Genomic DNA, 12,183 nt, shown 5'->3' with positions numbered 1-12,183 from the left:
TGGAAGCAACAAAACACTAGGATATTTTAATAATACTGGTCACAACTACATTGGCTAGGAACATATGAATGGGCGAGATTTTTTTTCTAATATAATGATTACAAAAGTTTTCAGGTATTCATCCTCTCTTTTCAAGATGAAAAGTCTTACTTCTGGAAATTGTTACTGATAATGATAGAACAAAACCATTTAGACCAATGGCCTTTCATATTTTATAAGAGTTTCATCTCTTCTAAAGCGTCTCAATTTTGGGCAAATTAACACTTTGTTCTATTTGTGCCTTGTAGAAAGGGCATTTAATAAATTATTTAAGAGTATATAAATATATGCTTCTTGATAATTGCTTCTGTAACATTTTTAATATGCAAAATGCTTTACAACCTTTTAATCTGTTAGGCTCGGGCCCAGAGCTGACCATGTGGCTTTTCCAAAATAAAAAAGATATTGATGCTTTTTATGGCTCTGTATTAAATTATAAGACATTTCTTGTTCTTTTAGCTCGAGGCTTTCCTGTACACAAAGTTTAAAGTACAGACTTCATGCACTTTGCTAAGGGTGCACAACAAATGAGTAAAAACACATTTCTATTACTTTGATACAACTTTGGAAACATTTAATACAAACATCCACCTTTTGTCTCAGGTCCACTTAATTTCTTTGCATGGGCATTGGCTCTTATTGGTGCACAACTGCAGAACAAAGAAGCAAAAGACAGAACCTCGTTGTTCTGACTCTGAATGATACACCGATGCTTCCCAGATGTAGCACCTATTTGGAATGTTATGAGTAGCTTATTTGGCTGTGAAAAATGTTATCTGCTTTTCTTTTATATTTTTCAACATATGGAAATGCTTCAGTGTATGCAAGATACTCAAGCAAAGAAATCTCTTCAAGGGATATTGTCTCAAATATTGCATTCTCCTATACAGTTCAGTGCAGCACTTGCTTAGCACAAACCCCTTAATACAATGGTCCCCAAATGTTGTGACTTGGCTTGAGGGGAGGAAGAGGAGAACCTGGGCTGTGTGAGTGGCAGGCCAGTGTGCATGCACACACAGCCCTTGTGCAAGTGGTGGGCCAACATGCATGGGTGCAGCTCGACTTGCACGTGCAGTGGGCCGGCACACATGCGTGACTGCCTGCCAGCTCGCCACTTGTGTTCTGCCAAGCCACTCACATGGCCCAATTCCAAATAGGCTGCAGCCCATACTGAGCTGCAGCCCAGAGCTGGGGACTCCTATCTTAGTATACTCCCCATTCTGGCACTAATTCCAAACACAGCTATACTCTGTCTGGTTACCAGTGGTAAGTGTATGAAATAATTACGTTTGGATAAGTAAGGGCAGTTAGTGATTAATTAGTCAGGGAGTAATGGTTCTTATAAAACAGAATAATTGATTCAGTATCATCCTGCATAATATGGTATCATTTTAAGAAGTGTAGGCTACACAGGTCAATAAAATAGAAGAATGATAATCTGAGTTCCCAATTGGGCCACTGCAACCAACTGATTCTTATTTTAGAAAATATACTTTGCATGCTTCAATATTACCTTCTAGAACATAGAAGTTCATAACCAAGACACCCAGGTAAATAAATATTGTGGTGCATTTTAACTATATAACATTGCACTTCCTAATCTTTTTGTTACCTCCACCTTTCTTCCAAAACACAAGAAGAAACTAGTTTATCACATGAGCAGTTCAAACTCAGTTCCTAGGAGAAACTTCCTGAGTATAGAAATATGGAAGTTGACAATTTATAGTATAAACTTTCAGTGTAGTATTGTCCACAACTTCATTATCTTTCCATAAAATCAAATGCTGCACTTTTTTATACCATTGGATAAGATGCCAAAGAACCAAGTTGTTGGATTTACGGACATTGACATAATTTCCCCAGATGCTCAAGTGATTAATTTCTTCATCATGCAGTTAATAAATTTACAATCTTCAGAGTATGCAGTACATTAGGAAAGACATTTACAGCTTCTACATCTGTACAGGTGAATGACAGGCTCTCTTCTTTTCAGTTTGTCTTCAGAAAGACTATCCAATTTGTAATGAGAATGCAAGGAAGCCCAATAGTTCATAGGTGAAAGGATTTGCTTGCCAAAAGATGATTCGTGTGCATTCTCTCAAGCACTCCATTTCATTGTCTCAGCCTCTGCCATAAACAGCTTCTGAAAAACAGGTGACTAAGCAATGATCATTGTCTATTCCTGCTGCCCATCTTCCTCCTCTGACTGTCATCAGTTTTGTGCACTCGGAAACATTCCTTTAAATTTTGAGAGCGAATCTTGGGATTCATAATCTCTTCACCCATAGAACTGGGGAACCAACCTCTTTCTTGATCATGCAAACGTTCCCCAAATATCCAGCCTAGAGTAAAAGAAAAGATAGTGATGGTGGAAGAAATGTACTAATAGAGATCGATGCTTTATTGGCTTAATAATTCAATATGCAGCAAGTATATTTTTTAATTAGAATGTATCATGATGGTGGTTATACCACCTTAAGTATGAAGCATATGTTACAACTAAAGGAAATGTAAGAATATAGCTTCATTAGCACTGAAATACCTTAATATTACTGCCATTTTAAATAATAGTATGACAAAGTATACACTTATTCATTTCCTTGGGCCATGACTGCTGGAATGCTCAAATACACTGCAGTGTGCCATCTTTAGTGATGCAAATAAAAGAGTGTTCCATTGTAATGGAACTGGGACACAGTTCTGCATACGTCTTGTTGATCTTACCATCATCTGTCTTTTCCAGAATGTTGAGAACATCAGCCAATTCCAATGAAAGCTCATCTGGTTGCTGGGCCACGTAAGGATGGACACATTGTACTTGAGGGCAATCTGTTAAAGGAAATTAATTTAGCTTGCCAATCATTTATGAGAAGGAACTGCATGGGTATTTTTAATAGAATTAGGAGCTAATGAAATCCTGGTCTGTATGAAAAACTTGCTGCAAAACATAGCGTGTAAGAATCTCTCAATGTTTCCAGAAGTAGTTTGCCACTAACTCGTTCCTAGACAGTGACTCATCCAGAATCACCCAGTTGGCTCTGTGCCTAAGGAACAACTAGAACTCAGCATGTGCTGTCCTGTCCCAGCCAGTCTATAGGAATTGGATAGTTACTTAGGAATTATGAGCTGTTCCCTTAATGGAATGCATCATGGTAAATATAGTTAAAGGTATCCTGGGAAATGTAGTTCATGTCATGTGGCCACATCTGTAATCCTGATTGGTCACTAAATTGATCCTCGAGGCATTGGGGAGGTTTCCCTCTATTCTTGCCTGGATTCATGAACTGATAGGAGCTTTTCTACCGCTACAAGATGGATTAGGAGATAGCCATCTTTCACTACAAGGCAGATATATAAAGGATTGGTCATAAAAGAAGAACTTCATCACAAACTTGAGTTATGAGGATACCTGATGAACCAATAAATGTTCTTTGTTACGGACGTCTTGTTGAGTTATCTCTCTGCATCTGTACAATTTATGACTCCACCTCTGGGCCTCTCCAGCCTCTACTGCACATCTGTACAGATCATCACCAAAGGTCGACACATAACACAGGAGTCGTGACCTCATCTGTACACAGTGCAGGAGAGACCTCATCAGATACAACCCAATTTAGATCTACTACTTCAATGAGAAACCAATTTTGTCCTATGCATCACACTCGTCACTCGCTGAACAGCTGCACTGGGTTTGCAGCGAAATCACTGATCCAACGAAAAGAGTTACTAAGGGAGTACCAATACTGCTACAAGTGTTGCGAATCCAAACATTCACCCACATACTGCACAACCAAAGTGAAATGTCACATCTGCAAAAGTGACCAGCACCCGACTGCGCTGCATCCAGACGCCGAGCCACCACAACAGATATCTCGCAACGCTCCTTCGAACAAGGAGCCTTACCATACCACAGAATCAGACAGGGCTCCTCGGCAGACTGACAAACCGCAACCAACACCAAGCATGAGTGTCAACTGCACAGCACTGTGTGCTGACTCACCATACCCTCGTTCATGTCTTCCCAGCTGCTTAGCCAAAGTGTACCCTGAAGGTCGCCCCGAAGACGCTGTGAAAATGTACATACGGATAGACACTGAAAGCATCTGCACCCTATCCAAACCTGCATTCTTCAACCTCTTTGAGGTGCAACAGAACAAACTTCCTTTCACTGTATCAACATGCCATGGACCAAGAAGCACGGCGGGGAGGAAAGCTACTAGATTCTGCATAGAGTCATTGGATGGAAGTTCCCGGTTCCCACTGCTGCCCGTGTTTGAATGCGATGGTGTACCGAATGACCGCAGTCAGATCTAAGACCTGAGGTCATAAGTACCATGCCTCACCTACAGCACCTGGCTCATACTTTCCCGCTCTAGATCCGGAGGCTGATATCCTACTCTTGCTGGGGAATAATGCCCCACGCGCCTTTCTCTTCTCCGAGTCAGTCGGCGGCCCTGTAGATGGCCCAGTGGCCATCAAATCTCCACAAGGATGGGGGATCATAGGAATTGTCAGTGACGCTCAGATGCAGGCTCCAACCCAGGCAAATGCCTCAGCACCACCCATTCCAACAGCCTTCTGACCCCCTTTGGTACCATCAAAAAAAAGAATGACATTCCAGCCTAAAAAGGCCACTGCTGATCAGTACACTTTTGCTAGGACACCCTAAACGACCGCCAACAACCACCAGACATCCACTAAGACACTTTACACAGGCGTATACCTCCGCAACACCCTTTCCAACAGCTTCCCGATGTTCCCAATGCTCTTTGACACCATGAAAGCAAGAGTACCATTCCAATCCTAAAAGGCCAGAAGTGACCACCAGACTTTCACCTTTGCCACCAAGAGTACCTGTACACCCTAAAAGGCCGCCAGAGGTGACCAGCAGACTCGCACCAAGAAGCCGAACTTGAAGATTGAACCTCAAACTTTGCATGCTTTGCTTTGTTTGATGTTTTATTAATGTTTACTGTTTTTTCTTTGTTATATAGCTAACTGTTTATCTTAGTTATATAGTTATATGCTATTCAGTTAGTATTACTGTTTACCGCTTATCTTAGTTTACAGTTAATTTTTTTCTCTTCTTTTACTAGTGGAATTTACAATTCCAGGTAGGGAGTGTGCTGTCCCAGCCAGTCTATTGGAATTGGATAGTTACTTAGGAATTATGAGCTGTCCCCTTAAGGGGATGCATCATGGTAAATGTAGTTAAAGGTATCCTGGGAAATGTAGTTCATCTCACATGGCCACATCTGTAATCCTGATTGGTCACTAAATTGACCCTCGAAGGGTTGGGGGAGGTTTCCCTCCATTCTTGCCTGGACTCATGAATTGATAGCAGCTTTTCTACCGCTACGAGATGGGTTAGGAGATAGCCAATCTTTCACTACAAGGCAGATACACAAAAGATTGGTCATAAAAGAAGAACTTCATCACAAATGTAGGTTATGAGGATACTTGATGAACCAATAAATGTTCTTTGTTATGGACATCTTGTTGAGTTATCTCTCTGCATCTGTACAGTTTATGAATCCACCTCTGTACAAGAAACAGAAAACAGCATCTCCTGGTTTCTAGCCTGACGCCTTAACCATTACACACAACTGGCTTTCCCAATCAATGATACCCATCCTGATTTAAAGTCTAGAAGAATTGACATTGCTAAAATCCAATAAAAGAAGAAAGGTATAGCATGCCTTTCCAACCTGTTTGGATACCATCTTCTTTTTCACTTACCCATAAGCCTGGATGTGAAGGAAACAAACTTTGTTCGTCGATTTGGAGCCAGCAAAATCATCCAGCGTTTCATTTCACTTCTATGTGACATATATAGGAAGAGATCACAGCAGTCAGTTTTCCAGGCACTTTTGGAAAGATTAGAAATCATGCAACTCTTACAATTAATTGTTCCTGCCAATTTGCAAATTTTTCTTCTGTGTGTGTGTGTGTGTGTGTATGTGTGTGTGTGTGTGTATTTATGTATATTCCATTTATGGAGGAATCAGAAAGCTCATAACACATCTTTTCTGTAAGTCCAGTGACCATAAGATACGCAAGAATTCATTTACTCCATTATTACACCTTCATTTAAAATATTTTTTCTTGGTGCATACACAGCATTAGGTGTTTATCTTAATACTGATTGCTTCAGCATATGTAAACGTAATCATAAATCTATAGGCATTTTATCATTCCTCTTCTCATGTCATGCCTCTGCAAAATGACTCATCTGCAGTTATGTATTTTAAGGAACTCTGGGTGGAAATATCTGTGAAAACTGAGCGTATTTCAGAAATGTTTGGTAGACTACAAAAATGTAAATTTCACTATATACAGTACTCCTCTTACTTAGTTTCAAATTAGACAGGATACAGTAAACCTGTAACTCATACATAAAGGACTGACCATATACTTTGATTTCAGAACAGAACATACAATATTTCCTATGATCCCTAACCTGAATTTATGTAGCTTGGATGGAAATACTGTACATACTAACTAAAGTAGGAATAAAATAAAACAGAATATAATGCAAGTACTTGAATGCTGATGGTTTCAGTACTTAAAACTATTCTGTACATAAAAAAACCAAAGTTTAAAGAAGAATATATTAAATTATATAAGGAATTCTACAGAGCTGCATAAACAATCATAATCAAGTTTATGAAACTAAATATATAGGATTTCTAAACCTCTTATAATATGTTCCATTTGCCTTTTGAAGCAGACATCAGCAAATGAAATGGTCAAACTAGTCTGGGGAAAAAATGGTCCACAAGTTTTAGCAGCCTTCAAAACCCCGGAATTAAAATTTTGCATTGAAGTTTCTTTTGGATATGATTTATTTGCAAAATTCTCAAATAAAGACTTGCAATATCTCCTATTAACTAATAAATGGTGATCAAAGAGCATCAAGTATGTTCCTTATGATTTTCACATGGGATCAATTCCACAAAGTATTTTTATCCATGTTTATTAAACACCTCAGAAGAAAATCTGCTGTTTCATTGTTCTATAACAGTGAAATGCATGAAAGAATCTGAGCCAGACTCACTACTGCCCATCTGGTTTAATACTAACCATGTGTTAATATGGTAATATGATCAACATCCTTTAATATATGAATGTACTTTAACACCTATCACTTCCCAAAGAGACATGGAATTACCAGGCATGGTAGGATGTTGCAAAAAAGATTATGCTTCAACACTGGAAGGACAGAGTAACCTCAGTATTACCCACTGATTGCACATATCATTAAAATGAAAGGATTGGAAGTGAGTTTGGAGGTCTTCTACTCCAACCCCCTGTTCAAACATATGATTGATGATGTGTGTTCATGTTCTGATTGTGAGATGATTATCTACTGATGCAGTGGAAATACTAATCAATATTATTCCATGTAGTCAAAGCTTACTTATGTTTTCAGAAATTGGGCTGAAAAAGTTCCTTTATATATATAAAATCAAAAGCAAATTTAACAAATTTAAAAAAGGAGTTACCACAAAAAAATCCCAATGTGACCTCTTCTTGAAATTCAATTATCATGGGGTAGCATTAGCTTTGTTTGCAAAAATATCCACAAAATAATTAACCTTCAAACAACAGTTTTGTAGCCAAAAAAAAGTGGGGGGAATCATCTCCTTAGCACATTTTAGTCATTTTAGGAATATTTTGAAACAGGAGTCCCCACACTTGGCAATTTTAAGGTTTGTGGACTTCAACTCCCAGAATTCTGGGAGTTGAAGTCCACAAGCCTTAGTTGCCAAGTTTGGAGAGCTCTGTTCTGGAACAAAGTATTGAAGAATGAGAATAAAAAGCTCTCAGCAAAGGAGGGGGGAACAATTTCGTTTGGTTTCCTAATTTCAGTATGGAAAAAAAATCATGACCCTACCCTTAATTCACTATTTTGGGGGAGGAAGAAACTAAACCATTCTGGTTCTGCCCAAGAATTAGAGACTAACGTTTTCTATGCCTAATCATGGGGGTTTTAAAACAGGCAATTACATTAAGGGGAGCTAATTTTACTGATAGAAATAAATTACAAGGTAGTTTCTGCTTAAGATTTATACACAGAACAATTTCTGAACAGATTTCTGTGCATGCATGCATGCGAATGAAAAAATGGAATATGGATGAGTTGCATACAAGCAGTTTGCTCACTGATTAGCCTGGAAAAGCTAAAAGTCCATACTTCATGAAGCTGGAACAAATTGAATGGGTTCATTCACAGAATCCACATGCTCACATGCGTATCACTTGCTATACTCACTGGGATAACGCCTTCAGCATATAGCTGACTTCACGGTCATCTGCATTTTCCAGAAGCCTCAGAATAAATACATTGGCCAAGCTCTGTCCTTGGTCCTCCAACTCTTCCACTCGAAGAAGGCCTCGAGGAGCAGAATCAAATACTTGGTACTTGTCACTGAGGCAAATAATAAATGATTATTATTATAGGCTGGGTTACACTTTTTAAAAAAAATGGGACAGAGAAACAGATAGAATATACTTGTCAGAGATGAATCAGAATAAGATATTTCTCAGGATTAGAAGAATAAATGATTTAATCTCGATTATAAATTAAAGGGACCTGGACATAGTAAGATCCCTCCTCTGTTGCAAGGGTTCTCCTAGACCTAGAAAGTTATTTCAAGAAAAAGCAAGAATCAGATGACCTGGTTTATGACTGTATCCACAACATGGAAAGTAGCCCAGTTCACTTTGTATTGTTCTGAGAGTTGGGGGAGTGGGGTGGGGGAGGGTGATTATTGGGAATGTGGGAAACATATTCTGGTCATGTCATAATATAGATTTGATTTGATTTGGGGAAACTAGTGTAATCACCTATTTATTATATAGCTTCAAAAAATGTAAAGCACCTAAAATGCCTTTAACTTCTTTGTTTTCTATTAGAATGGGGTAACAGATTCAGCAATGTCTACGGAGTTTCTCAGTCATCCCAAAGGATGACTGGCAACTGGACTTTCTGGTTTTTCTTTGAAGACATTTCGCTTCTCATCCAAGAAGCTTCTTCAGCTCTGATTCAGCAATGTTTGATCATGTTCCAGCTAGGCCTGTAGGGACCTGGTGGAGTAGGATGGTGGCATAGATAGGCAGGAGGTGTTGCAGCATTTTTGCACTTGGTCATAAGGAGGAATGATTGCAGGAGCACTGCAAAGGCTTTAACTTTAAAACTGGCTCATAAGCAGTCTGTCATAACTTCAAATGGTTGCTAAGTGACCAGTCTTAAGTCCAGGACTACCTATATTCCATTTTCAATCCTTGTCTGATATCCAGTGTCTCAAACTAATCCATAACACAAAAGAAAAAAAAATACCAAAAGATGCCCTCCCCAAACACAAAGCAACTTGACTACCATCATAACCCAAGGCCTGGTAGCACAATCAGGTTCTTAACAATTTGCAGAGAACCAGGAAACTAAGAGAGTCCAAATCTCCAAGGTGGGATATCATTAGAGCAAATTTGGTTAAAACTATAACAAGAGCTAAAAAGATTTGTCTAATATTTTATGCCTATAGCAAGGGCTGTAGTAACATGAGATTCTTTGTATGCTAGACAGACTCTAAAATATTATTGTTGTAAATAAACAATATATTAATATATTGTTATAGTAATTATTAATATATTAATAAACATTAATTACTAATGAAGAATAATTTCTTCCAGAATTGTTAAATTTGTCTAATTTAGACTTACCCATTAGTTTGTCTGCACAGTACTAGTAAGTCGTTGAAAAGGAACAAGTAGATTTCTCTAAAGAGTTTCTTTGTACGTAGTGTACGGGATGTTTTAGGGCCATTCATCTGCTGGAGTTCTCCCTGCTTTAGCAGCCACCGGGAATGAGAGATGATGGGTACAGACTAATGATGGAAAGAAAACAGAGATCATAACCAAGTAGAATTTACTGCTAAGGAAGGAAAGGTGCCCCCTTAAAACAAGGGCTAAGACCTTTGAGGCATTATGGTCCTTGAAGAAATTCATAGGTATAACAGGGGCATACAAAATGAAAGGACTCTTAGTCATCTCTACCCTAGAATGGATGGGACCTATATTAACAAGTGCTACACTCTTTGAAGAGGTGAAATGCAGCATCAGTTTTTAAGATTGCTACTATTTCTATTACCCTTTGTTAAATATCTTTATTGTAAACGTGAAATAATGATATAGAAGTTACATGGTATCTGAAGTAGTATAGATCTGAACAAGTAATAGGAACGAACCTCTGGAGGATTTCTGATTAGGCCATTTCCCTAGAATAGATTTTTAATTCCTTAAACTACATCCTGAATCTGTTTGCTTGATTTATATTTCCTAATTCCTTCAGGAACTCAAAGCAGCATGAACTGCATTCCTTTCTCCAATATTTCCTCACAACAAAATAAAAAATAAAAAGAAATGGACTCTTTTATGGCAGAAGACAGATTTGAATCCTCAATTCATTATTCAGTATAAATGTTAGTCATTTCACTCTAGCTAGTCCTTCTGTAACATAAGCCAAGAAAAGGAGATCTAAATGATGTTCTACTTAGTGAAAACTAGAACACTTACATTCAGATTTTTTCTCAAAATTCATCAGAGCACAGTTTATTTTCATCAAGCAAAGACTTTTCTCCCGCAGTCCCAAATCCTATTTTTCATATAATCTGCTTCCATACAATTCTGCGTGTTCTTTAAAACCCAATTGTCTTCTCATCATGATTTACCAGCTTTATACCTTGATCTTGAATTCCAATTTCTTCTGGATGCTGATCATCTGTTCTGTGCGGCTCATCTTTCTAACACCTTCATTACATGCCTTCACTATCTAAAAGAGAAAGATAAGGAAATTTCAGAAATAGCATTTCTGAAGATCCTGCTTTGGAGCTTACACGGCACTTAAAATGAAGGGGCTAACTTTTTATAACAGCAATAAACAAACCACAAAGGGCAATCTAAGTAAGGCAGTACTTAAATTAGTTTATGGTTAGGCAAGTCCTTGTCTACTTGCCTTTATTATAATTGTAGATGCATTTGCCAGCCCATTCAACATGCAGGAGTGGAGTGATATCGAAGTTCCCTAAGATCTTCTAAGGACTTCCTTTCACTCAGATTCTTCCCATTGTCATAATTTCATTCATTGGGAGAAGGCAGTGGCAAATCTCTTCTATATCATTGTTAAAATAACATGGATATGTTCATGAGTCACCACAAGTTGAGCTCAATTCTCAGGGAAACTTTGTTTTTCTTTTGTTCATTTTTGATGTTTTTATCTAAGAAATCATCTAATCTAGATTGGCTACAGATAGGTCACTCTTTTTCACTGTGTAAATTGACACATTTAAAAATATACTCTGACTAGATGACTTTAAAGTATGGGCAAAGACAAATCTATAATGCCTCTTCATTCAAACAGGATGGGCAAACTAATTCAATTGTACTACAATAGTTGGCTGTAAGACTTAATACTGTATGCTATTAAGAACCTGGCCCGAATGATATTGAGGGCTAATCAACAAAATAATTTCTGAATGCTTTCAAAGATCTATTTCTACTTGCTTCATAACTTTTGGTATGTACTTGACAATATGGTATGAACTGTTCAACATACTGGGATTCTGTCAAATTACAATTTAGTTCTCATTATTAAAACCATGCCAAGGATGGAATATTGAGTTGGGTTGCTAAATAAATTTGTTAAATAAATATTCAGTTTTTATAGTGACCCAATCATACAATGCGTATAACATCCACAATGTAAATAAAATATAAAATAATTCAACCGAATTTGAAATAAGGGGATGCATAGTTATATAAAATGCCATGATGGCATCCAACTAATCAAAAGCCTTCCAAAAGAGTTTCATTTTAACTTGCTTTAATAATGCTAGCAAGAGTGACCCTCTTCTGGTCTCAGGCTTGTAATGCCTGACAAAGGGGATTTAACTAGGTTAATTATAGTTAAAGAAGGTAATTCTGGAGATACCTAGTCATACAATATGGGGCTCTATAAGTCAGTGAGTTATTTAATTGCACCATGAAATTTGCTGACAATCAAAGTAATGCTAGCAGCACAAGGGGGTTGCTATGTTTTGAACTTCCAAGTGGTTTCTGAAAGCAGCTCATGTAAATTGTAGCATT

General features: G+C 37.9%; 1 protein-coding gene across 2 annotated transcripts in view; it reads right to left on the bottom strand.

Annotated features, from left to right (window-relative positions):
* Positions 1–12,183, bottom strand: part of NGEF (neuronal guanine nucleotide exchange factor) — a 64,588-nt gene continuing 52,405 nt past the window's right edge. For both annotated transcript variants that reach the window (XM_087933026.1, XM_026701319.2), the window contains 6 exons: positions 10,781–10,870; positions 9,763–9,926; positions 8,315–8,470; positions 5,779–5,858; positions 2,764–2,868; positions 1–2,381 (listed from right to left, as the gene is read on the bottom strand). In XM_087933026.1, the coding sequence (XP_087789152.1) occupies positions 2,209–2,381; positions 2,764–2,868; positions 5,779–5,858; positions 8,315–8,470; positions 9,763–9,926; positions 10,781–10,870 (768 nt within the window). In that variant the 3' untranslated portion in view covers positions 1–2,208. The remainder of the gene's footprint in view (positions 2,382–2,763; positions 2,869–5,778; positions 5,859–8,314; positions 8,471–9,762; positions 9,927–10,780; positions 10,871–12,183) is intronic.

The sequence above is a fragment of the Pseudonaja textilis genome, chromosome 4, assembly GCF_049901715.1.
Source record: "Pseudonaja textilis isolate UNSWEBS1 chromosome 4, rPseTex1.2, whole genome shotgun sequence".
Classification (NCBI taxonomy): Eukaryota; Metazoa; Chordata; class Lepidosauria; order Squamata; family Elapidae; genus Pseudonaja; species Pseudonaja textilis.
This window is presented reverse-complemented; position numbering and strand designations above follow the sequence as displayed.